At 37.3% G+C, this 27656-nt stretch overlaps 1 protein-coding gene across 3 annotated transcripts; it reads left to right on the forward strand.

Annotated features, from left to right (window-relative positions):
• The first annotated feature begins 432 nt into the window (after positions 1-432).
• Positions 433-26847, forward strand: LOC141364347 (unconventional myosin-Vc-like). 3 transcript variants are annotated; one of them, XM_073868903.1, is made up of 41 exons: positions 433-831; positions 1089-1199; positions 2403-2571; positions 2645-2789; positions 2898-3054; positions 3142-3285; positions 4340-4421; positions 4628-4735; positions 4842-4948; positions 5083-5348; positions 5513-5594; positions 5680-5820; positions 5950-6072; positions 6145-6228; positions 6310-6438; positions 8945-9042; positions 9125-9211; positions 9572-9683; positions 9769-9980; positions 10089-10254; positions 10678-10824; positions 11163-11327; positions 14005-14098; positions 14181-14244; positions 14374-14554; positions 14680-14773; positions 17223-17286; positions 17370-17447; positions 17523-17715; positions 17824-17917; positions 18115-18154; positions 18238-18406; positions 18495-18579; positions 18659-18757; positions 21649-21803; positions 21927-22016; positions 23944-24094; positions 24326-24629; positions 24846-25020; positions 25143-25223; positions 26218-26847. In XM_073868903.1, the coding sequence occupies exons 1-41, from the start codon at positions 805-807 to the stop codon at positions 26368-26370; spliced, it is 5226 nt and encodes a 1741-aa protein (XP_073725004.1). In that variant the 5' UTR covers positions 433-804; the 3' UTR covers positions 26371-26847. The 3 variants fall into 3 exon arrangements, with proteins under 3 accessions (XP_073725004.1, XP_073725002.1, XP_073725003.1); XM_073868901.1 differs by having other exon boundaries at positions 435-831; positions 18091-18154; XM_073868902.1 differs by having other exon boundaries at positions 436-831; positions 17535-17715; positions 18091-18154.
• The last annotated feature ends 809 nt before the right edge of the window (positions 26848-27656 follow it).

A 27656-nucleotide genomic window follows, 5' to 3' on the forward strand; every position in this document is an offset into this window, starting at 1 on the left:
TATCTTAATAACCCGCCACCATTTTCAGCCACCAATTACTGCACACGCATTGAGACACGTCACACGCATTTCAAGTAGTATGCAGTCTGCGTGAGTATGTATAATAATAACACACTACAGTACACTGTCATTTTGTCAAGTGCTGTAGCCTACTGTACATACTTGTGACGCTGCTATGTGCTTGTTCATGCACGAACATCACATTATTTACCGAATTGTCACACTGTTCTGCACTAAATCAAAAGAAAACTTGTCTTCATGTCTGGTACTATGTTTGAGGATCATTCTCTACATACTTGTATGAGTAAGCACAGTATCCTGTTTCTCTTGTCTGTCAGATCCTTGTTCAAATGAACACACCTCTATTGTAAGCAATGTGTCACGAGACTCGCGCACAGTGAGAACTGGGAAGCAGTCAAGGTCCACATATATTACGGACCCCACTATTGCGAAGAAAAAAAGATTTGAAATGCTTTAATAATATTCATAAAATTCCAGCAAATTGGAACTCTATAATAATTTGTTTTCTTGTCAGATAAACGGTAATATATTTTTATTTCGCGTATTGAATGCTAAGATTATGATAATAATCAAGCGCTCGCCATAGTAGGATTCATAGTTTCACAAGCGGTCACAGGTGCGCGGAACTTCCCACACAAGTTCACACAGGGATCCCCCGACGTGTAACAGGTGTCATGACCAAAAAGTTAGCAGAATGAGTATTATTATCATTTGGCAAATGTCATGAGACGGTGGCAAACATGAAGAAAGTCTGTGTGTGAATGAAGCGACGGAACTGTTGCCATGGCTTTGTCGGAGTTGTACACAAAGGTATGCGCGAAAAGGAAAGTGCTTTACTCTCATTGCTTACATTTTGTTTATTAACATGATATTTCAGTTTAGCTCGTATGCATTTCATAAAATAATACTGTTTGAAGCATATGACCGATGTTGTTGGCGCAAACTTGGTTATATGCGTGGCATATGGTTAACATTCCTGTACTCGCTGTCAGTTTTGAGTTGATATTTACTAAAACATACGAGGTCTCGTCAAAGCACACCGTGTTAATGTGAGGTTTATATTATAGTTTAACAGGGTATGGATCCCTGACACTGAACATGTGTGGAAGTCTGCGGAAATTCTTAAAGATTTCCAACCTGGAGACAAAGAACTGGAAATACAGCTGGAGGATGGGACGGTAAAGACTTTTAAACAGTACACACAAGTATTTAGGCTACATTAAAAAATGTAGGCCTATAGTATTGAATGATAAAGATATCTTCAGATATGATATGAGTCTCTTTCATTCAGAAATGTATTTATGAAATATAGCCTAAAGTTTCATTTCTTTTTTTAGTACTTTAAATACTTTATTATATGTAAATAAAGTATAGGGTCTATTGTATGTATATGGTCTTATGTTAAAAAGATATACAGCATAGCCTGTATGGTCCTGTATACATATGCATAGTGGGCATTGAGTTAGCAGCACAAAGGTTGTGGGTTCGATTCCCAGGAAACACAAATGGGTGATTCTCGCGAAATTAGACTTATGATGTGTCATGAAACATTTTGATAAAAAAAAGTAAATGCAAAGTAAGAGTTTAAAAATAAGAACCATACAGTTACAAACATCTCTTCACATACTATTTTGCACATGATTTCAAATTACATCATACAAACCAATTTTGTTGTTTTTTCCACATTTAAGGAGGACATTTTTGGATTTGGGTTCTTTGACATGGAAATATTTATAATTAAAAAATCTAAAACATAAAAAGCTTCAGTGCATGCTATACCATAAACATTTACAGTAAAGAAACATGTGATATTTGGTGATCATTGGTAAATGTAGATACAAAAATAAGAAATATTAATGTGTCCGAGACCAATTTTCTCATCCTCCGCAACAATTTTTAATCATTGTTAAAGCCTTTAAGGAACTAACTTTTTTTTTTTGATTGTTGGAAGGGACATAATTGACTGTGACACTCAAGATGGCAGATAAAAGTTGAAATGTTGTTTGTCATAGTTACTAGACAACTTTTTAGTTCTCATTACCGAAACATGAGATTGTAAAGGCAATATATTTAATGTAATATCATGTTGCGGTAATGATAATTTTTTATAATCTAAAAAATTTTAATAATTCTATAGAAAATAATATTAATGGTAATAGTAAATTCAGACCTTAATCTTATATGTGCAAAAAAAATTGGCTTCAAGGGCTTTTTAAAAATTCTGATGCTGGACACCTTCTAAATTTGGATTTCGTGATAATCACCCAAATACTGATAAAAATGTATAAAATACCTCGAATGCGGATAAAAGTGTCTGCTAAATGTAAAAAGTAAATGTGTTTACATACATATAAAACTCTGTGTAATGTTTGATGATGAAGGAGTTGCAGTATCCTTTGGAAGGGGGTGAGAAGTTGCCACCCCTCCGTAACCCAGACATTTTGGTTGGGGAGAATGACCTCACGGCTCTCAGCTATCTCCATGAACCGGCCGTGCTACACAACCTCAAAATCCGATTTGTCGAGTCCAAAATCATCTATACATATTGTGGTAGGTTTTGCACCAATATACATTTTTCATGTAGATGGCTTTGTGTGCTATACATTCATCTTTTATGTCACAGGAATTATTCTGGTGGCAGTCAATCCATACAAACAGCTCCCCATCTATGGAGATGCAGTCATCCATGCATACTCAGGCCAAAACATGGGCGACCTGGACCCTCATATATTTGCAGTGGCAGAGGAGGCTTATAAACAAATGGCCAGGTAAAGAAACCCAACATAGTGTATTGTAAATAATAGTGGAAGGATTATTACGTACATATCTTACATATACAAATAAATGTGTGTTCAGTATATATGATTATGCTGCAGGAATAATAAGAATCAGTCCATCATTGTGAGTGGCGAGTCAGGGGCTGGAAAGACCGTATCTGCTCGGTATGCTATGCGATATTTTGCAATGGTGAGCAAATCTAGCAGCAATACTCGAGTGGAGGACAGAGTTTTGGCATCCAACCCGATTACTGAGGTAAAGCTAAGTTTTGTTTAATCTGGGATGGTTTTTCATCTGATAAATTTGTTTATTTTGAGAAAATCAGTTCTCCCGTGTTTACAGGCCATTGGTAATGCAAAAACTACCAGGAATGATAACAGCAGCCGCTTTGGGAAATACACAGAGATCAGCTTTGACAGAAAATACCAGATCATTGGTGCTAATATGAGGACGTATCTGCTGGAAAAGTCAAGAGTTGTGTTTCAGGTGACAAGAGTTTAAAGCAGCAATACAAAATTTCTGTGCCAATTACCGATACCAATAGATACCGATATTTTAGATTTTAACTTCTTGTTTTAAATTATTGTTAGTGGTCGACCTCATTTTTTTTATGGCCAATGCAGACACCGATATTAAGAAAGCTGTATGGGAGATATGATGCCGATATAACACACATGTTATTACAGTAAATAAGAGACAAACAGAAAATTGGTGTAACTAAATGAACATTTGTTATCCATAACATTTTAAATATAACTTTGAGAGTACTTAAAACATATTTACATAATAAGACATAATTAATGTGATCTGACATCTCACAGTACTGTTTAAATAAGTGTGTTGAACTAGTGTGGTGGTGTGTGTGTGTGACACAACAACACGTCATGTTAAAAAGTAAATAATGATTGGTCATTTTACTGTCTGTCAGACTTTGGCTTTGCATTGAGTGTCTTTTCATTACAAACAACAAATTTAAGTAATAGAGAAATTTACTGGCCGATTGAAAATATTTTTTGGCTGATCAATATATTGGCCTATCACTAAAAAGTATGTTGTGAAATCATAGAAGTGCAGAGTGTACAAACTGCCCTAATAATCGGCTTTTTTAAGCACCCGGACAATGTCCGATAGGGGGGGAAAATGCTTTTATATGCCGATACCAATTATAGGCCATTTTATCAGTGCATCCTTAGTTTAAAGTAGAGATGCACCGATATATCGGTCAATAATCGGTTTAGGCCGATAAAAGCAATTTTTAGCACTATCGGCTATTTCAATATTAATTCTCATTATATGAATGAATAACATTCAAAATTTAGTTAATGCAACTTAATATAACCACCAAACTATCGGTATCAGGCGATATCTGATGGGATAATCGGTATCGGTGGGAAATGTTTTTATCGGTGCATCTCTAGTTTAAAGAATTAGAATTTTCTTAAGAATTACTTTTCCTTGTGTAGTTGGTTTTCTTTTTTTGCATGCAATCCAATAATGAATAAAGAAACAAACACTCATTGTTTAAATTTTGTCCATGCAGTCAGAGAACGAGAGGAATTATCACATCTTCTATCAAATGTGTGCCTGCGCAAATCAACCAGAGTTTAAAAGCTTGAAACTATGTGAGTTTTCTTTGCACATCATATCAAAACGTAACGAAACACACACATTGTTTGCAGGCAAAACAGTTAATTAATTAATTTAAATTAAATTCTGTGTATTTTCAGTTGTTTCTCTTACATAAAGAGATTTAACATAAATGTTACAGAAATTAAATAAAATTAATTTCATGTTAAACAACTAAATACATTTATTCTGTGTCCATAAGTGAGTGCAGACGAGTTTAACTACACTTGCATGGGCGGTGAGATGGAGATTGAGGGTGTGGACGACCAAGTCGACATGGCAGAAACACGCAGAACCTTCAACTTGCTGGGTAATGAAAACCGATACACAAAGAAATCTCAGATCTGATTCATCAAATAAGCATCAGTTCATAAAGAGCCACATTGTTCAACTGTTTTAATAATGTTTCCCTACAGGTCTTAATGAGAATTTTCAGATGGATATCTTTAAGGTTCTTGCTGGAATTCTGCATTTAGGAAACACGGTCATCAAAGCTCAAAACACGGAAAAATCAACCATCAATGTAAGTGACACGTTTGGTTTTATAAGATACTGTAGAGACAAACTAACACTCATAGGATGTTTTAAGACTTCATATTAGTTTATTTTAGATCTCCTCTGTGATCTTTTTCAACCTTCTTTATCCATTTTCCCCAGTCAAGTGACCCTCACCTGGAGGTGTTTTGTGACCTGATGGGCGTCAACATGGATGGCATGTGTCGCTGGTTATGTCATCGGCGCATCGTCCTATCGGCGGAGACTGTGGTCAAACCGCAACCCAAGGAGCGGGCCGTCAATGCCCGTGATGCCCTGGCGAAACACATATATGCTCTTCTTTTCGACTGGGTCATCCACAAAATCAACAAGGCACTGAAGGTCCCTGGGAAACAACATTCATTTATTGGGGTGTTGGATATTTATGGGTATGTTAGCCTGGATTCAACTACATTTGTATTATAAGACAGATACTTATGTGTGATTTTGAGTCAAAAGCATGACAAGACAGAGCAAATTGTGTTCCTAAGGTCATGTCTAATGTTTGGTGTTTGTTTCAAGTGTGAGCAAAACAAACATTTGCTTCTTTTAGATTTGAGACATTTGACGTTAACAGTTTCGAGCAGTTCTGCATCAACTACGCCAATGAGAAGCTACAACAGCAGTTTAACTTGGTAATTCATCTTCTGTGTTACATTTTTTGTGTTTTGGGGATTTTTAAGAGAATATCATCACTAAACCCGATTATCGTCCTGTTAGCATGTGTTTAAACTGGAGCAGGAGGAATACATGAAAGAGGACATTCCCTGGACGCTTATCGATTTTTATGACAACCAGCCCGTCATTGATCTCATCGAGGCTAAGATGGGAATTCTGGACCTTCTGGATGAGGAGTGTCTGGTAAGAAAATCATTGCTTGCTTTCTATTTTTAGTACGCCAATTTTGATCTCATTGGTTGTTGTTTTTTTGTTTCTTGTGAGTTTGTTTCGTAACTGATTCGTTGCTTTTGTGTGTTTATTTTTCCACAGTTCCCTCAAGGAACCGATAAGAATTGGCTGCAAAAATTATATAATTTTCTAGGCTCAAATGCGCTGTTCGAGAAACCACGTATGTCTACTGACTCCTTTTTGATCCAGCATTTTGCAGACAAGGTAAGATACGATTATCTCTGTGTCATCTGTATCCTCACAAATGGACTGTGTAAAATATGATGACTGTTTTAGGTTGAATACCAGTGTAAAGGTTTTTTGGAGAAGAACAGAGACACTCTTTATGAAGAGCTGGTCGACCTCATGCGCTCTAGTCAGGTAATAAACCAATGTCTTGATTGAGTCTAAATGACAACACAATATCAGCTGACAATATGATTTCAAATTCTGTGTTTTTAGTTTGCTCTCGTAGCTGAATTCTTTCAAGAGGAAGAACCAAACTCTGGTCGCAAAAACATAAAAGTAACACCGGCACAACCCAGAGCCAAAGGTGTAAACAAACAGCTGAGGTCCACAGTAGGAGAAAAGGTATCTATATATCCAGGGCACATATTACGCGAAATCCACTTTTACAAGGTGTTTGTGTGTTGGCGGTGCGTGAACACAACCATTGTACAATGAACAAAATCCACCCACTTCTTTTTTAAACCCCATTAAACCAGAGCAGTTTCATAAGACATGTTTTGATTTTCTTGTTAATGTGATGTCACACTGTTAAAGCCTCGCCCACGGCCATGACTGTCAGTCCTACATTACCATACAGTAGTTTCCACCCTCAGTGAGTTGTATGCTGTCCACCGTCTCAATAGTAAGATACTGTTGTCTTCACAGGCATCAAATCTATTTTAACTGAAAGTGTTTCCATTACCCTGTAAAGTGCGCAAATTGATGTAGTGAATTGAAAATGTGCCCAACGGCAATTTCGCATGAACACGCATATATCGCAAAAAAAAAAATTTTGAGGTGGTTTTCGGGGAATTTGAACAAGGAATATATCGCAAAACTGCAATGGAAACAGTTTTTAAAAGTTAGGGCTGTGACGATTAATCTAGCAAATGCACGTTTTCTCAATGAATGAATTTGAATGAATTACGGTGAAATGCCGCCAAATCCAAAAGCCAGAGGGCGCTCTCGTGTAGAAACGTCATTTGTGCCACAGAAGAAGTAGCATTATAAATGCTATTCCAGGAAATGTCTAAAAGGATATTTATATCGCTGTTCTTCATATTGTTTCAGGTATTTTCATGATAATAAAAATATTTTGAATTGATTGTGTTTGACGCTTTTTTAAATTCACATTATAAACTAGTCAAACTCGTAGTGATTTTAGATTGATAGGGACTTCCTAATGATCACAGAGCCGTATTACACGCACAAGCTATGCATGAAACACCGAATTGGAGCTTTGCGATTCAGAATCGATTTTAGGCAGGTCTTTTTAATGGGGAACGCGATGTATCGTCACAGCCCTAATAAAAGTCACATGATCATACTTTAAATATGGCACGGTATATGTATGATTGGAAGACTACTTCGGGGTCACAAGAACCGACAAGCGCATTAGATCGAACTAATAGGGGTGTGCAGTGGCACTGCCCTCACAATTCGATTCAATTACTATTCACCAGGTAACAATTCAATTCGATTCTACAATGAATTGTGGTGCATCAGAATTCTACTGTACACAACAAAGCAAATTTTTAATCAGTCAAGTGCAACTATTCTCAACAAAAACGGAAGCTTAGCAGCTTTAAGACAATGACAATTATATACCTGAGATGAGAATTTACACACAGCAAGTCTTTTCTAGTTTCCCATTAACTTCGTAGAATCCGAAATGTGCCCATATGTCCACTTTTCATGGTTTTTAATTACCCGTCTATCACGGTCATCTTTCTCCGCCTTGTTATGCCCCCGGAAGTATTGTCCACTCGAGGCCAGAAAATAAACAGTGACATAATCGATTATGGCACTTTGCTGCATCGATGCTGAATCGTGCATGCGCGCATTGCGATGCATTGCCGAATCGATTATTGTTGACACCCCTACAAACTAACGTGAAAGCTTTGGGATTTGGGAGTTGACTGCTCTGTATGCGTTTAAGTCGCTCTCGCACTATTTTGATGACTTACGCATGTCGGTCTGCGTGACGTTTTATAAGGCCAAACACACTCGCCGCCATGGTTTTTGGAATGACTTTAAGTTGCATTACATGGGTTAACGGAAATGTTGTCATTTTGCAAAAGTTTTATGTTGACATTTAGAAAATAACGCTAAAGTTTTGCGCAAATCTTCAATGGAAACGCAGCTACTGCCTGTTGGTAAAGGGATTATGAGCATTAGCGAAAACAGCACGTTTTTACTCCCACCCAAATTGGGGCATTTTAAACTTTTAGCATAGCTTAGCACAATCCATTGAATCTGATTACACCATTAGCATCGCGCTCAAAAATAACCAAAGAGTTTCGATATTTTTTCTATTTAAAACTGCTAAGACGGACAGAAAATCAAAAGTTGCGAGGCGCAATGATATTATGCAAAACCTGAAAATAGTCCCCTTGCTTACTTTCAATAGCAGGGGACTATTTTCGGGGACTGTGTAATATCATTGCGCCTCCTGCAGCCGTGTTGCGGCAGCAAGGTCCTTGATTATTACGCCAGAATGAGAGTATAGTCCTAGCCTTATCTGCCTAGAAAATCACAACTTTTAATTTTCTGTCGGTCTTAGTACACAATGTAACTACAGAAGAGTCAAGTTTTAAATAGGAAAAATATCAAACTCTTTGGGGTTTTTTAGCGAGATGCTAATGGTCTAATTAGATTCAATGGATTATGCTAAGCTATGCTAAAAGTGGTAGGGCCAAACCACAATATCGGCTGAATGGATTCCAAAACAGTAAAAAACACATTTTTAACTAAAGACGAGCTGGAATTTTTTTTTTTTTTTTCAAAAAAAGTGCAGTGTCCCTTTAATGCATGTCATGAATCATAATATCTCAGAGTAGATGTAACAGTCCACTTCATGTGATTATAGTTTCGAAGTTCCTTGTACCTGTTAATGGAGACGCTGAACGCAACCACACCCCATTATGTGCGCTGCATAAAACCAAATGAAGAGAAACTCCCATTTGAGTAAGTGACTCTTACAGTATGTTTACATGTACTTGCACATTTGCGAGTGTTTGTTGATGTGAACTTGAATGTGTTTGCTCAGGTATGATTCGAAGCGTGTGGTACAGCAGCTGAGGGCCTGTGGAGTTTTGGAGACCATTCGCATCAGCGCCCAAAGTTACCCATCGAGGTAAGCGATACTCCTGTGATAGTCAAAAAAAGTTTTCTGGAATCTCACACCATCTTACGCATGGTTGGACACCGATGGTCTGAACTGAAGGCCATTGTATTATTTGGCACACCACCACAATACATTTGGTACTCATGTCGGCTGTTTATCACTGAAGCTGAATAATCACTTGGGAAGAGAAGCTGCCAAAAATGCTACATTTTGCAAAAATGTATTTGCTATATACTCACAATTCAGCTTTTTGATTTTATTAATAAAACCTATTACTGTTTTTAAACCCCAACTGGCTTTAAGTGAGACATCCTCATTGCATACCAGGTCTAATATAAAAGCTGATTTACTCTAATCTGTCGTTAACAGGTGGACATACATCGAGTTTTACAGCCGTTACAGTATTTTGATGAGTCAGTCGGAGTTGAAGTCAGAAGAGAAGAAACAGACGTGCAGGATGGTCCTACAGAGACTCATTCCTGTAAGACAACCTCCATTTTGAAGAACCTGATGATGCATTCAAACCAGATTCGATAAACATAATTTCTGCTCCCGCATTCTTACAGGATTCAAACCAGTACAAGTTTGGTCGGACCAAGATCTTCTTCCGGGCGGGACAGGTGGCGTATCTGGAGAAGCTGCGTTTGGATCATCTTCGCGCGGCATGCGTGACCATCCAAAAGCACGCGAGGGGCTGGAGGCAAAGACGACGGTTCCTGCACATGAGAGATGCAGCCATCACCATCCAACAGTACATCAGGGGGAAGAAGAAGATCAGGTGAGACATATTAATCGACCACTACTGAAAAATAGCGAGACAAGATTCAACAGTCTAAAATGCCCATCAGACATGTATACAAAATGGTTTCCTGCTTGTCTCACACAGGCAAACCGTGACGGCTTTAGCACTGAAGCAGGGCTGGGCCGCTTTAGTAATTCAGAGACACTGTCGTGGTTATCTGGTACGGAGGGTTTACCAGCTTGTCCGGATCGCTACAATCACCATACAGGCCTTTACCAGAGGATGGAGGGCTCGCAAGCATTACAAAAAGGCAAGACTTATATCTCAGACACCTTTACTGTTAACTTCCCAGCAAGCAATTTTGCGTCCAAGGATCTAATAGCCACCCAAACACAGCTCAGACGTCTAGGCTAAAACAAGGCTGTCAGTGAAAATTTAATAGATAAATGAAATGAAATAAAATAAATAAATAAAACCAAACACCTTGTTATCGCTGTTGACTTGCTTTCATGATAAGTATCATACATCTCACAAGTTATTTTGGCAAAAAAGACACGTAAACAAATGCAAGTTCATTTAAGCTAGAAGTGGGTTACGCATAGCCAGACTCTATAGTCGGGTCTATAGTTAACCTAGATGATACCGTAGCTAATGCTTGCTGTGGATTGATGGCGCTGATGTATGCCAGATATTTTGGATATTTCATTGTTTGTGTGTGCTTGTCTTGTTGTAGATGGTGGCAGAACACAAGGCTTTGGTTCTGCAGAAATACGCTCGGGCCTGGTTGGTCCGCCGGAGGTTTCAGACCATGCGCAGGCTGGTGATCAATGTTCAGCTTTCGTATAGAGTACAACAGCTTCGTAAGAAAGTTGAAGAGCAGGTACATTGAATTATTATAAAATAAATATGTAAGGACTTAAAGGCGGAGTCCACAATGTTTGAAAAACGCTTTGGAAAAGGAGACGGGCCGACTACCAAAACACACTTATAGCCAATCAGCAGTAAGGAGCGTGTCTACTAACCGACATCCTTGCCGGGTTGCATATGTGTGGGGCGGGTCTATCACAGAAGGTCCAGAATCTATTGGGGTAGGGGCGTGTTTGTTTAGGTGATTTCAAATATCAACATTGGCTTTCAAACATCGTGGACTCCGCCTTTAAAAAATTTGCATAAATGCAAGTGAAAACTGGTGACGCCTTATCTCTCTCTTTTATCTAGAATAAAGAGAATCTGAGCCTCATGGAAAGAGTCACAAGTTTGTCTAATGCACGTGCTCAGGGAATGGAAAAGGTTCAAGCTTTGGAGGCGGAGCTTAACAAACTAACCAATGAGAGGATGGCTTTAGAGGAAAAGGAGAGAAAAAACACAGAAGAGGCCAAACAGGTGAAGACACACTGACTTGTATTACAACAATAAAAGACACTTCTTTCCAGTGTTGGGAAAAGTTACTTTTGAAAGTAATGCATTACAATATTAAGTTACTCCCCAAAAAAGTAACTAATTGCGTTACTTAGTTACTTCTCATGGAAAGTAATGCTTACGTTAATCCCATTCAGCCGCGACGCATAGAGTGCCAACACCGCGGGTGTGCATTATTTTCTTATAATTCAAAGGACTGGAGTCAATTATTCCTCTTATACCACGGTTACCACAAACATCGCTCTGGTGCCTATTTTTAACTGAGGGTTTACACCAGACACGAGTTCAACGATTTGCGCGAGTAGATTACATGCAAAGTCAATGCAAAGACCCAATCTGACGCGTCCTCGCGTGGGGAGATACAAATGACGTGATATGGGCGGCGCGTTTGCAGCAAAAACACGCGCTATTTCGCCTCAAACGCATCTTCGCCTAAGTTGAAAATATTCAACCCGAGCAAAAAATTTGCATGACACGAAGTTAAATCACACAAGTAATCTAGAGCGAGTAACGCGATGCCCCGCGTTTGGTGTGTACGTAGCATTAGATATTTGACATGCGACGAGATTTCTAGTGTAAAGAAATGAAGAGTTTGGTTCCAAAACGCAATAAATCCATTTTCACAAATTTCGGTAAAAACGTGTTTTCTATACCAAGAAAGTGACAAGATGAAAACCACTATTTTCTGTTACAAACTTTCACATAGCATCTTTAGGTTATAAAAACATAAAAAATTCAAATCCATAACTTGATTTTCAAAGATTTATTATAAAAACTAATTATTTCCACAAAATGCAATAAATCCATGACAGTTTTTGTTTCAAAATGCTCGAAATCTATTAATTCAATGTACAAATGTGCATTCATCTTTGCCATTTTATATTCATTTAGTTGAACAGTTGTACACACTGACTAAAAAATAAACATTAATGTCATTAATCAAAACACTTACTTTGTCATATTAAGATCACTGTCATATTGCTGCGGTTATACTTGATGTCGGCGCTTAGCATTTTTCACAGCGATCAGCTGTAAAATGTTTTAGTCCTGCTTGATTTTCGTTGACTTTTAGTAAAATAATGTAAAGTTTTTCATAAGATACCCTGGGGTCAGTCTGTTAGCATGAGAAACTTGATGCTGTCGGGAGATAAGCACCCGTCTCCCGAGTGCTTCGCGTAAATTATTAGATGTTGATGGCATTTCTTTCCCGTCACAGAAAACCATCACATGTTTATCAATGCAATTAAAGTATTATTTTGTTTTGTTTGTTGATCACGAAGTACAAAGTAGATGAGGAAAACTAGGACTCCGTGTACTCAACGCGCCGCGCCATTGTTTGTTTACATTGCGTGGATGGTGGGCTGTAATTTCTGGAATGGATTTATTGCGTTCTGTAAAAAAGGAGCAGTGGCGTTTATCGCATTTTGGAAAAAAAGGGACATAAGATGGCGGATATTGGATTTTGCTTAAAATTAAGAATTTACTTTTAACTACTGACCTGATATAATACTGATTTTGTCAGTAACTAATTTTTTTTCAAAAATGGCGTTTATCGCGTTTTGCAACCAAACTCTTCAAATGGACATATATTAAATATTAATATGGATTTAAACATTGTTTGACTAAAAATAAGCGTTTCTCTCTGTCTAAAGTGAAAGTTAAAGTGAAAACAGCGTCCGTGAGACGAGTCCTCTATCGCCCCCTGCAGGCATTTGTTATAATACATACATAATGCTTTTTATTTATAGGCCACGAAATGTTGTTTAATGTAACTTGGTTTTAATACTTTATTTGAACCAATTATTATTGCATCTTCGTTATTATGTAATTTTAAATGCTACTGCTCACTTCGGTCTATTTTTATTACCCCAAAATTACAAATTACTTCATTATCAGTTAGCAAAATAATTGTTAGGGCTAGTCCTTGATTAGTTAAAACATTTAAAAAATAATGTGATTTCAGTTTCTTATTCATTTATTTTGTCATTGAGGGTTTCTTAAAAAGTGTAAAAATATCGTCTCGTCTCGTTCTCATGAACCCAATCTCGTGTTTCGTCTCGTCTCGTGGATTAAGTGTCTCGTCACACCCCTACTTCCAACAGTCCGTTAAATTCTCGATGGATCAATTCAAGTCCCGCTCTACCTTTATTCCCATTTCAGGAGCCGCACTGCAAAAAATGACTTTCTAACTTAGTATTTTTGCCTAGTTTTCAGTAAAAATATCTTACATTAAGATTTATTTTCTTGATGAGCAAAATGACCAAAATGAAGAAAAATTTTCTTGAAATAAGTTTTCTTTTTTATAAACACTTAATTCAAGAAAATCTTTCTTATTCCACTGAGAAAACAAGACAAAAATACTAAGTAAGAAAGTCATTTTTTGCAGTGCGATTCACTTGGATATACATCACGACAGGGAAAAACTTTTTTTAAGTTTATTAAAACTATGTACGTACATTTGTACTGTTTTAAATTTCACAATCATATAGCTAATCTCAGTGTTTATGTATTAACCATACATGTGTTTATAGTTTACATACAGTTTTTATATTTATAGTGAGATATTCATGAAATGTCAAGTTTTTTTTGATACTGTATTGAATGCCATGATGATGATTTTTTATTTGATCTCTTCTCTAAGGCAGTCGCTCTGCTTCAGAATGAAAATAAGAAACTTATTCAGGCAAATAAAGCTTTGGAGCAGAGCCTAAAGGACACGACCCAGCAGATGAGAGGTGAAGTCAAAGTGATGTGATTTTAAACGCTAATAATGAAGATTTATGAGTGTAATTCATTGTGATATGTTTCTGTCGTCAGATAACTTTGAGAACATGAAAACAAAACTGATGGAAGATTTGGAGAGGGAAGAGAGACTTAGAAAGTAAGAGATTTGAAGTTCAAACCCACATGAATTTCTTTCTTTAAACACAAAATGTTGGGTGATGTTGTGAAAACTGAAATGTATGCAATGATCAGTTTGTCCAAACCGTGTCCATTTCTGTTATGTCAGGGTGGCAGAGCACAACAGTGAACTCCAGAAAGAAGATTCAGAGAAAGAGATTGAGGCTCTTCAAGAGGAGAACCGCAAACTGAGAGAGGAAAGAGTCCGACTGCAGGCGCAGCTGCAAGAAGATCAACGCATCAATGCAGAAATACAGGAACAACTGCAGCAGCTCACAAAACACGTCAAGGTGAATCACACCTCCACCTCTGGGTTCCATTTCAGGTTGGGGTCATTAAAAGGGACTGTAAATGTAAATAGAGAGTCTGTATGTCCTTCACATAGTAAATGTTTTGATTTATGTGATGGTTAAAGGTCATACCAGATTTACGGAAGGAAATTAACAGCCTGCAGATGCAGAGAGATGAAGCTGACAAAACCATGAAAGCTCAAAGTCAACAAGCCCGAGGTAAAACTACAGACATAGGTCATGATTATTACATCATACAACATACGCCCTTGATGGGGTGATGTACATTGGCGATGACTGATGTAAATTGTTTCATGTGAATGTTATTTACATTATATGTCATGTGTTATGTTATGTGCTTTGTGTTACGTTAAGTGTGGTTACATTATGTGACGTTATGTCTTATGTACTACGTGTCACGTTAAGTGTGTTTACATTGGCGTTATGTCTTATGTGCAACGTCACGTGTTACGTTAAGTATGGTTACATTATGTGACGTCATGTCTATGTGCTAAGTGTTACGTTAAGTGTGTTTACATTGGCGTTATGTCTTATGTGCAACGTCACGTGTTACGTTAAGTATGGTTACATTATGTGACGTCATGTCTATGTGCTAAGTGTTACGTTAAGTGTGTTTACATTGGCGTTATGTCTTATGTGCAACGTCACGTGTTACGTTAAGTGTGGTTACATTATGTGACATCATGTCTATGTGCTAAGTGTTACGTTAAGTGTGTTTACATTGGCTTTATGTCTTATGTGCAACGTCACGTATTACGTTAAGTATGGTTACATTATGTGACGTCATGTCTATGTGCTAAGTGTTACGTTAAGTGTGTTTACATTGGCGTTATGTCTTATGTGCAACGTCACGTGTTACGTTAAGTGTGGTTACATTATGTGACGTCATGTCTATGTGCTAAGTGTTACGTTAAGTGTGTTTACATTGGCGTTATGTCTTATGTGCAACGTCATGTGTTACGTTAAGTATGGTTACATTATGTGACGTCATGTCTATATGCTAAGTGTTACGTTAAGTGTGTTTACATTGGCGTTATGTCTTATGTGCAACGTCACGTGTTACGTTAAGTATGGTTACATGTGACGTCATGTCTATGTGCTAAGTGTTACGTTAAGTGTGTTTACATTGGCGTTATGTCTTATGTGCAACGTCACGTGTTACGTTAAGTATGGTTACATTATGTGACGTCATGTCTATGTGCTAAGTGTTACGTTAAGTGTGGTTTCATTATGTGACATTATGTCTTATGTACTACGTGTTACGTTAAGTGTGGTTACATAATGTGACGTTATGTCATATGTGCTACAAGTTAGGTTAAGTGTGGTTACGTTATATGACGTTATGTCTTATGTGCAACGTGTTACGTTAAGTGTGTTTACATTGGCGTTATGTCTTATGTGCAACGTCACGTGTTACGTTAAGTGTGTTTACATAATGTGACGTTATGTCTTATGTGCTTTGTGTTACGTTAAGTGTGGTTATGTTAAGTGTGGTTACATTATGTGACGTTATGTCTTATGTGCTTTGTGTTACGTTAAGTGTGGTTACATAATGTGACGTTATGTCATATGTGCTACAAGTTAGGTTAAAGCCCGATTCATAGTTGTACGTAAACTCTACGCTGTAGCTATGCCGTAGGTTATCTGTAGCCTGTGCGTAGCCTGACATGCACCTCGCAAAATTTTTAACAGCGCGTCAGTTCTACCCGAATCACAAGCGCGGTGATTGGTCCACCAGAACCCCTCCCGTCAGGTAAAAAAGACTGCGTCATAGGTATTTCCGTTTGCAACGGTGAAAACAATGATGAGCCAAGTTGAGGAGTGATTTAACTGAAACTGCAACAAAAGTCACTGTTAATTTACTTCCATCATTGGTGGTCTTCTCAAATCAAACATAACAGGTTGCTGCTTCTTCTTCATTTGTGGGCTAAATTGCCAAACATCTTCTTCTTTGACGGTCGTGCTGTTACTGTGGTTACACGCCTGTATACTGCCAACCAGCGGATTGCGGGTGTGTTTGCACATCGTAAATGAAAACCAACGCGGAACCTACGCCGTAGGACCTACGCACAACTATAACGAGCCCTTAAGTGTGGTTACGTTATATGACGCTATGTCTTATGTGCAACGTGTTACGTTAAGTGTGGTTACATTATGTGATGTTATGTTTTATGTGCTATGTTACGTGTTACGTTAAGTGTGGTTACGTTATATGACGTTATGTCTTATGTGCTACGTGTTACGTTAAGTGTAACGTTAGTTACTTTATGTGATGCTATGTTGATGCTACAAGTTACATTATGTGTTAAGTTAAGTTTGGCTATTTTATGTGACGCTATGTCTGATGTGCTACGTGTTAAGGTAAGTGTGGTTACATTATGTGACGTTACGTCTTATGTGCTAAGTTTTACCTTAAGTGTCGTTACGTGACATTATGTATTAAGTTACATTATGTGTTACAATATGTATCGTTTTATATTACCTTTCAGTGTGTGTTACATAACAGTAGGTATTACGTTATGTTAAATGTTATGCTACAATATATTCTGTTAAATGTTATGTTATACGTTACCTAACGTTATGTTATGGTACATTATGTTAAATTTTATGTTGTGTAATGTAGTTTTCGTCTTTTTTCTGTCCTCAGCTAAGATAAGTGTGATTACGAGGCAGCTGTTGGGTGAAGCTAAAGAGGAAGAGTTCATTCGCAGGTGCTTTTCATTTATTGTAATAATTTATGCCGATAGTTTTCTGCCATCATTTTCAAGTGCCTAATTCATCTCTTTAACTCCAGGCTGCATGAGGAAGTCTCAAATAATAACGATGAAGTTGATCTTCTCTCTGCTTTCGATGAAATGGAGAAAGCTGCTAAGTATGAACTTCAAAGATTTTAAATGAAATTCGTAGTCTTTGTATGTATTGCATGTGAATTTGTTTGATTTGTAAGTTTTTCTCTCAGAGTGATGGAGAACCAGCTGCGGGAGCAGAAGGACGCTTACGAGAGTCGGGTGGAAACGCTGGTATATAAAAACGAACATTTAAACAAAGAAAACAAACAACTTCAAGCTTTCTTTCAGGAGAAGAGCGACATTAACAACAGCATCGCACAAGAAGTGACCCGTCTTACTGCCGAAAACATGGTAGGGTGCGAGGATCCTGTTTGTGGGTCTGTATTGTAGTATGTAGAAGCAGGCGTTTCGGGAAGGGTTTAATGAATGATGTCTTGCTTTGCTGTTTTGTGTCTGCAGGTGATTCCTGAACTGAAGCAGCAGGTGTCAGAGCTGACCCGTAACAAACACGAGCTGGAGACCCAGTTACAAGATCAGAATATTGAGATGACCGGTAATGACATTTTCATTGCTTTATTTGTGCAACAAATTATCAATGTGGAATCAATTTCAATTCACGGAGTCGTATGATTGCAAAACGTAACGTTTTCAGCTTTAGTACAGAGAAAGCTTGTTGCCAGATTGTGTAAATAATATTAATATAAATCTTGAATTGTCATGTGCCAGAGAAAATAAACAAGTTATCAATAGATCTTCAGCTGGCGTTTGAAAAGGAGGGATTACAGAGACGGTGAGATGTTTATTTAACTCTACATTAGCACTTATACAGAAGAGGAGGGATGAACGATGTCGTGTGTCTGCATCTCTTCACAGGAACTTGGAGAAGAGGATTCTGGAGATGGAGAGAAGTAGAGATGAGATGGAAAGACAGATGGTTGATCTTCGGGAGGAGAATCTGCAGCTACAGAAAGTTCAGCAGTCCGAGAGCGAAGCCAAGAACAAACTCAGACAGGAGACAACACATCTCACAGCCGAAAACATGGTGTGTGTTCATCTGTTTATTTATTTACATATGGATTTTCAGGTCTTATGGAAGTTAAAGTGTCCAACTTATTTTTTGTCTGTTTTAGGACTTTGAGGAGCAACTAGACATGAAGGACAGACTGATAAAGAGACTGCAAGACCAAATCAAAGCTCTTCAGACAACTGAAACAGGTAACGCTCTCTCTCTCTTATTTTTTTTTTAGGTTTAGACTCTCTGGTCTCATCCTCCATGTTTCATTTCTTCAAACAGCCAATCAGAGAGCAGCGCCAGCAGTGCCCAAGGAATACCTGGGAATGTTGGAATACAAGAAAGAAGACGAAGGCAGGCTGATCCAGACGCTCATACTGGGTAGGGATGGGCATAATTAATCGACGATCGATAATTGATTGTTAAGAATTTCGCCGATTTCGTAATTTGTGATCAATTAATCTAATGCATTTTTTTATCTAACTCCTGTTTCACAAATACTCCATATGCAGTGCGTTTGCTTCTGTGTGCGGCGAATCCGTCAAGCACCCGTTGCTGCTGACCGCTTATTCTGCATAAAACGTTCATGTGATTGACACTTTCTGTGAACACTTTTCCGCATAAACAATAGAACAAAGCATCATTTTTTTACAAAACAATATATTTTAGATATTATTTGACAGACTAGTAAGTGTGGATTAAGGATGTTTAAAATCTCTAGCCTGGTGGTCAGGATCTGAATTGATCAAATCAGCAGTTTTGCAATGCTTTATTTATCTCCACAATAAGCAGAGTAACTTTGCAAGTCTACCCTTCCACATTATATATTTCCTACTATGTATGTATATGATTTCCAAATAATTAACGAGAGTATTCAACGACAAAAAGCGTCTCATATGGAAATAAATCCTTACAATATTATTATTTCTCAAAACTTTATGACAAAAATAAGCAACTGTATTCCTACAGTTATTTAAAGATGCACACATTATTCCGCATATAATTTGAATATTATACAAAAGTATTCATATAACGGCACGTTTCATATGGCAAATAAATATCCTCACATTAACATAACAGCATAATGAAATGAATAAACAGACAATGAAACAGGATTGAAATATAAATTGTATTATTATTACCGGAAAAAAGCAATAGCCTATTGCTAAAATAATCTCTGAGGTAAATGCGTCAAAAACGCTGTTACCCGCACAATAAGTCTAAATGAGCAATAAAAGTGAAAAAAAGCATTATTAGGCCATGTCTTAAAAGTTTATATGACAAACAAATATTTAAAAGAAATGTATACTTACAGTTATTCAAAGATGCACACATTATCCCATATTACTCCCGTTTATGAGCATGTTTGTCTCTGGCCTCGCTCTGTTATGTAATAGATTGACAGGTGCGCATCTCCGTCTTTCAAACATATATCATTTTGTAATTACTACCTTAGGAAAATTAGCCATGATTTTATCATTGTAAAAATGTTTTTTTTTTGCAGATTAAAAACGATTTGTATTTCCGCAATTTAACTACAAATACCATGGTTATGGTATATTGTGGAGTTGGAGACCATAGTAAATTTGTGTTTACTGCTGTTTTACAACAAATAAAAACGAAAAGACTATGTTAGTATAATTATACAATGGTAAATGGGGCTCAGAAAACGCACGCTGTTTCACACATACTCTGTATGCGGAATAAGCCAAGTTAGCGCTGAGGTACCTGTGCATCCCGGTCAGTCTCCTTGGAGCGGCTGTTTTCGGCAGCGGCTGGACTGGCGGTCACCATGGGTTGCGGTCGCGTCTGACCCCAAAACATGCTTTTATTTCTCAAAAAAAAAAATCAGTAGACTGGTGCAGAAGTTTTATGCGAGTTACTAAAGTTAGTTATTTTTAATTAGGCTTTAAGTAGCCTAATTTGTTATAGCCTAATGTTAGGAAGGCTAATATCTTGCACTTTCTTCTGGCTTGAATAATTTTGAGTTACATTTTGACAAAACCTTTCAGATCTAAGTGTTATGTTTTTTGTTTAATTTAATGTTAAACATGAATCTGTTTTTTGTTTTTTTTTATTTTGGAACTAATAATGAGGTCTCTGTTTAAGAACGCTGGCTTGCAGCTGCAGGTTCCGCTGCTTTAGAACACCGCACATGCACGCACAATCACATGTTTGAAACATAGTTTAACTGTCTGCCACAAGTTGATCTTGTAATAAAGGTCTCATCGAGGAAAAACACGCTGTATATTTATATTCATTGCCTTTTTTAAGTATAAAAGTTAAATAACAAATTTTATTATAAAAATATTAATGATTAATCGATAGTCGATCGTTAATTCTCCTGACGATCGACAAAGAAAACTTAATCGAATGCCCATCCCTAATACTGGGTAACACTTCAAGCCCTTGAAGCCAATTTTTTTTTTGCACATATAAGATTAAGGTCTGAACTTATAACCATTATTTTTAGAGGATTTAAAAAATATTTCATATAGAATTATTTACATTTTTAGATTATCATTATCAAAAATGATCATTACCGCAACATGGTATTACATTAAATATATGCATTTACAAACTCATGTTTCGGTAATGAGAACTAAAAGTTGTCTAAATCCATGAAAAACAACATTTTTACTTTTATCTGAAGAGAAAAAATAAGAACTGCTTACCTGGTAGCCATCTTGAGGGTCACATTCAATTATGTCCCTTCCAACAATTAAAAAAAAAAATTAGTTCCTTGAGGGCTTAAACAATGATTGAAAATTATAGCGGAGGATGAGAAAATTGGTCTTGGACACATTTATATTATTATTGTCTCTACATTTACCAATGATCACCAAATACCACATGTTTCTTTAATGTAAATGTTGATAGCATAACATGCACTGAAGCTTTTTATTTTTTAGATTTTTTAATTATAAATATTTCCATGTCAAAGAACCCAAATCCAGTCATGGACACATTGCGGTAATGATAAAAATCAACAAAATTGATTTGTATGATGTCATTTGAAATCATGTGCAAAATAGTACATGAAGAGATGTTTGTAACTGTATGCTTCTTATTTTGATAGCATTTACTTTTTAATCAAAATATTTCATGACACCTCACAAGTCTAATTTCGCGAGAATCACCAGTAAAGACAAAACACAATAACAAAAGTCCATAATGGATCATTCAGTGACACACTTTTTATTATTGGCTGACCTATACCTTAAATAAATGACCAACACACACACTAACAGTCATTTGTTTGTCTTTTCCAGGTCTGAGACCTCGTAGTGTTGGCGTTTGTTTGATCCCTGGTCTGGCTGCTCATCTTCTCTTCATGTGTGTGAGACACGCTGACTATCTGAACGACGAAAACAAACTCAAATCTCTCATGCACAACGTCATCTTCTCTATCAAAGAGGTTGTTATGGTAAGATGTCCCTGCAAACTAAATGTCTTTGTAACTTGTGTACCCAACAACCTTTTATTGTACAAACAATACTTAAAAACTAATAAATTAGTGATGTTTTTCTAATAATGATTATGATTTCAGGAGAATCAAGAAAATTTTGAAGTTTTGTCCTTCTGGCTGTCTAACACGCATCGCTTCCTCAACTGCCTCAAGCAGTACAGTGGAGAAGAGGTCAGGAGATCTTTCATGTGTATATATATTTATGATTTGTGTATTTAAAATTATCTCAAATGTTTTTAAGAATGTTAAAATCGAGAGAATTTTTAGTGTTTGCCAATTGTCACCAATTTTAGGGGTGCCTGTCAATGGTGACATGTCCGGATTGTCTTTTGTTTCCATTTTTGACCCAATAGAAATTAGTGATGCATCAAAATGTAAAATTTTAGTACAATAGTGAAAGTTCTGGATGATCGAAACTTTAAATAGCCGAAAATGAAAAAAGTTTTTGTTTAATTATAATAATAATAATAATAGATTTTTGTTTTATTAATTTAATGAACCTGAGTTGAACTACAAACAAATAACTACAAACCAATAAAATAATTAAATCAACATTTTATAAAAAAATAAAACAAAAGTAAATGTTCTGCAACAAAATCAAATTTAACAGCTTTATTATCTAAATAACATAAAGATCTAGAAAACTGTTAGATACAAAACAGTAATAATGTTGTTAATACTACGTTTAATTGCCAGTCAATGCGCGTGATCTCTGACACTAGAGACAGATTAAAGTACAATCACGGGCAGTGTAGCATCACACAGAACTTGTGTGTCATTTGAAGTATTTGTACACACCTGTTAGATTAAAATCTGAGTAGTGAAGCGCCATTTATTTTCGTCCGAAAACCGATAATGTCATTTTCGACCGAAAATTTCCGGCGGACAAAATTTCGGTGCACCCTCATAGTTGTGTTTGAGTTGATGTGGCACTGCGTAGACCGATCAGCCTATGGCATCCAAGTATCGCAAAAACAATTTTCTTAACTCTTTCCCCGCCAGCATTTTTAAATCTTTCCCCGCCAGCGATTAAAAAAAAAGTTGCCAGCCAGTGGCAGCATTTTTTATGATTTTCACAAAAGTTTAATGCCATAGAAGTGTCAGCAGGTGAAAATATTAAATAAATAAATTGTTATAGCATTTATTTTAATAAATAAAAATAATTCCATAACATATTAATTTATAAATAAAATTATAAAAATTTTAATATTTTACAAAAGTAATAATTCAAACATGAAGCCATAAATCTTAAGTAGTTCTGATCCAAATTTCAAGTTAAAATCACAAAACATGAGGTTTGTGTCACACTTTTAGTGGTTTTACCAACAATGGCCACTAGGTGTCAACGGTTTGCTGCATACTCACAAATTAATAAATTACTGTCACTGCATTATTATTACTGCAAAAAGGTTCTGAAATATGAAAACTACATTCTTAGAGCTCTCCCTACATAATGTATTTTATAAAACACTGTTGAAATATGTATTCTAGAAGCTTAGACCTTTCCAACAACATATAGTTTGTTGTGATAAACATAACATTTACATGGAAAATGTTGAAGTAAATGTAGGTGTCTCGCCCACGGGACAGCGCCACTTAATGGGTTAAATATATAAAAATACAATATATTAAATGAAAGAACAAAACCTCTGCTTTCAAACAAAAAAGTTTCATCCTACCTTTATTAGTTCTCTTTTATCAACTCTTAAATATGGGTAGGTTTCTTCAAAAATACCAAATTTTGAGCAAAATTCTGAGATAATTGCATTTTTTAAAGGAATTTTGTTAGTGATCAGATTCAGAATGATGATCAAAACTTACACAGAGTTTTAATGTATGTTTTAGTTGTGTAAGAGTGCCACCTAGTGGATAATAGCGGAAATATGTATCGTCATAGTCAGGGAAGGGTTTTCTCTTAATTGATTAAATAACTTGTCAATGGCGCGGAGTAGGACTGTTTACTGTTTTTAGCGATCTCTAGTGGGAAAAATAACGTATTGTGCATTTAATAAACATGTATTTAAAATTGACAAATTGTCCTTTCCATACAATATTTCTGATGCATAAATAAATCAGATTTCTTGTCTTCTATCAACAGGAGTTCAAGAAGCAAAACACTCCTCGTCAGAATAAAAACTGCCTGAAGAACTTTGACCTGTCAGAGCACAGACAGATCCTCAGTGACCTCGCCATCAACATCTACCATCAGTTCATCAATTTGATGGAGGATGCGCTTTATCCCATGATTAGTATGGAAATTATAAATATAGTAGCCTTTCAAAGTCACAGATTAACATTTGTGATTTAAGAAAATAAATAAGGTTTCTTTCAATAAGGTGTGTTCCCCTTGGAGTTATAAAAATAGTCTCAAACTGTTGTCTGATCCGGCAGGATATTTAAGACTGCGATCAAAATTGTTTTAATAATCCTGTGTCATTTTAATATTTAAGTATTTCATCATTGGTTATCTTATCTTTTAGTCCCTGGGATGTTGGAGCACGAGAGTCTTCAAGGCATCTCCAGCATGAAGCCCACCGGCTTCCGCAAGCGCTCCAGCAGCGTGTACGAGGACGGGGAGGACCACGCCCGTGGCCAGTCATACACCATGACGTCTATTCTCCAGCAGCTGTCCGTGTTTCACGCATGCATGGAGAAGCAGGTCATGGAGCCGCAGCTGCAGGGTCAGGTGATCAGACAGCTCTTCTACCTGATCGGATCTACATCAGTCAACAGCATCCTGCTTAGGAAAGACCTTTGCTCCTGCCGCAAGGGCATGCAGATCAGGTGCCAACCTGTGCTTTTGATTTATGTGATATGTGACAATAAAGTCATGCATGTATGCACACATTAGTAAATGTGCATACTGTGTCAATATACAATATAGATGCTTGAAAGTGTGATATTTTGAATACATTTTTATACTTACGCACACTGGAAATGCATTGCATTGTGGGATACAACATACTCAAAAATAAAGATAGACGGGTGTGTCTGTTTCAGGTGTAACATCAGTTACCTGGAGGAGTGGCTGCGAGAGAAGGGTCTGCCGGGCGCCTGCACTATGGAAATGTTGGGGCCGCTGTCTCAGGTGGCTTGGCTTCTTCAGGTTAACAAAACCACAGATGAAGATGCTGCTGAGATCAAACAGAGATGCTCTGAGCTCTCGCCTGTGCAGGTGCAAACTATTCAAAGCACAATTTTATAGCACGTTGACTCCTTTATTTTTAATCGATGCATATGATTTGTATTTTCCTATATTATTTTATTAAAGCGTTTAAAATCTTTCTTTTTTGTTAGATTGTAAAAATCCTGAACTCATACACACCCATTGATGATTTCGAAAAGCGAGTCACTCCATCTTTTGTCCGCAAGGTGCAGGTAAGGCTTTTTTTTTCTTAAAGTAGTAGTTCAATCGAAAAATTAAAATTGTCTTCAATTACCCTTTAAACAGTTTGTGTGGTCATTTAATAGAAAAATGTGAGTTTCGTCCAGCCTTACCATGGGTTCACACCAGCCGCGTTTGAGGCATCAAATGCTCGTCTACAGCGTGTAGTTTGCTGCTTGAACAGTTTCGCTTCATTTGCGTGTGAAAGCTGTACAGGAAATTCTAGTCATCGAGACATTCAAGTGGAAATTTGCGTCATGGGAGGGGCTTCTGCGACTCTGCTCGCTTCTTGTAATCACGTCAACCAATCAAGCTCCTGATTGGTTAATGCGGGCCATTTTTCCGCCAAAGTTAAAATGTTTCAAATCACGTGTTTGCCACGCAATGCTCAATTTGCGTCTACTGTGGCACGCTAAACGCCTCAGTCCTCCAGACACCCGTCAACGCGTCTTCACATTGACTTAACATTGAAATCACTCACGCTTGACGCCTCTACCGCTGATGTTCTGAATGCAGCATTACCGTGAAGTCACACCACCCGCGTTTAAGGAGTCACATTTGCGTCTACCTCGTCTAGTTTGACACTTGAACATTTTGAGTTTACTCGCTTTATTTGCACGTGAACTTATTGTCATCGAGACATTCACGCGAAAATTTGCGCCATGGCCTTCCATAGGCTTCTGCGACTCCGCTTGCTTCCTGTAATCACGACACTACTAGAGCAAGCTCCTGATTGTTTAACACGGCGTGTTTTCCGCCAAAGTTCAAATTTTTCAACTCGCGCTTTTCAAAGTTCAATTCACGCCATGCATACGAACTAGACGCGCAAATGAGGTGGAATCGAGACCTCCAGAGTCCAGACGCGCATCAACGCATCTTTACATTGACTTTACATTGAAATCACTCACGCTTGACGCCTCTACCATGGCTGGTCTGAACACAGCATTAGACTTCTGATTGGTCCTGAGTCTGTTTCTATGGTTACAGGCATTACTACACGAGCGTGATGGGTCGTCCCAGCTGATGATGGACGCACAGTATCGTTTCCAGGTCACGTTTCCCTTCTGCTTCTCCCCACAAGCCCTGGAACTCCTTCAGGTGCCCAGCAGCCTCCATTTGGACTTTGTCACTCGCATATGAACCCTAGGATCAAAAGTTACTCAGGATATGAGTAACGACGAGTGTATTTTGTAAACTTTGATGGTTTGTTAGTATTAACATTTTCTGCACTCTCAGAAGAAAAGCTGTCACTGGGGCGGTACCCATGAAGGTCCTATTAAGTACCATTTAGGTACCTGTGCGGTATCCTTATTTTCCTTTTTGTAATTTTTAGGTACTTTTTGAAAGGTTATTGCTCCAGTGACAGCTTTTGCACCTTTTATTCTGAGTGTGTACATTTGACTAATTATAATAATTTGACACTATTTTGTATATTTTAAGATTTATTTATGAAAAATAATGAAATGTATCCTATTTAATATTTTAAAGACGTATTCTGTTTAGATTCTTGTAATTTTTTTTATTCCACACTTTTATAAAGATTTAATATAACAGACCAGTGGCGGCGGGTGACTTCTTTTTCAAGGGAACATGATGCGAAGCTCGGCACAACATGTATTTGGCCCTCAATGTCAAAATATGTGTTCGGGCGTCATGTAAACTTATATCACGTGTCGTGTCAAAATATGTGTCTGCTACAGATGCTTTGAATTGGTTTATGATTAAAGAAACGCTCGCGTTTGCCAGATACTCTTACTCTTAGCGTCTCATTTATCATGAACCCTTTCGACTCGTGTGCGGCGGGCACGTATTTTGACATGACGCATGATGCACAAGGTTGACATGACTCAACGAACACATATTTTGATATGATGAGTGGACATAAATTTTGAATTCTCGCTCCTTGAAAGTGAAGTCACCGTCCGCCACTGTAACAGACGCCTTTTAAGGGAGAACACCCCCGTTTTTCAATGTTTTGCTGTTTTTGCCTCAACTTGGACAAATTGGTGCATACCTATCTTTATTCAATGCGTGCACTTAAACTAAACAGAGTATGTAAGTATGCCACCATACTTACTCGTGTAACTACTCATGTAACAGTCTTTAAATAGGGAAAACATAGAAGTGTTTGGTGGCTTCTAAATTCATCCCTGTTTGGATCCTTAGGAATGAATGGGGCTAGTCTAAATGCTAACACATTCACAACGCTCTGTACAAAAATTAATTGTATGCATTGAGAAAGGATGGATATGTGTTGGTTTGTCTGGGTTGAGGTGGGAACATAGTAAGGTGTTGAAAAACTGTGGTGTTATCCTTTAACCTTTTGCAACACACATTTCAATGACCCAAATCAACCTCACACAGTTCAGTTCGGTTTTGTAATTTCTGCATAAGTGTTGTCATCTCCTATTGCATTTTTTATAGAT

Source organism: Misgurnus anguillicaudatus, chromosome 6, assembly GCF_027580225.2.
Source record: "Misgurnus anguillicaudatus chromosome 6, ASM2758022v2, whole genome shotgun sequence".
NCBI classification, from domain to species: domain Eukaryota; kingdom Metazoa; phylum Chordata; class Actinopteri; order Cypriniformes; family Cobitidae; genus Misgurnus; species Misgurnus anguillicaudatus.

Excerpts from the sequence above, each read along its gene's own strand:
- LOC141364347 (XM_073868901.1), top strand. The coding sequence starts at position 805 with ATGGCTTTGTCGGAGTTGTACACAAAG. Across the intron at positions 832-1,088 it reads TGTCGGAGTTGTACACAAAG|TTTAACAGGGTATGGATCCC; the intron begins GTATGCGCGAAA and ends TTTATATTATAG. Across the intron at positions 5,595-5,679 it reads TACAACAGCAGTTTAACTTG|CATGTGTTTAAACTGGAGCA; the intron begins GTAATTCATCTT and ends TCGTCCTGTTAG.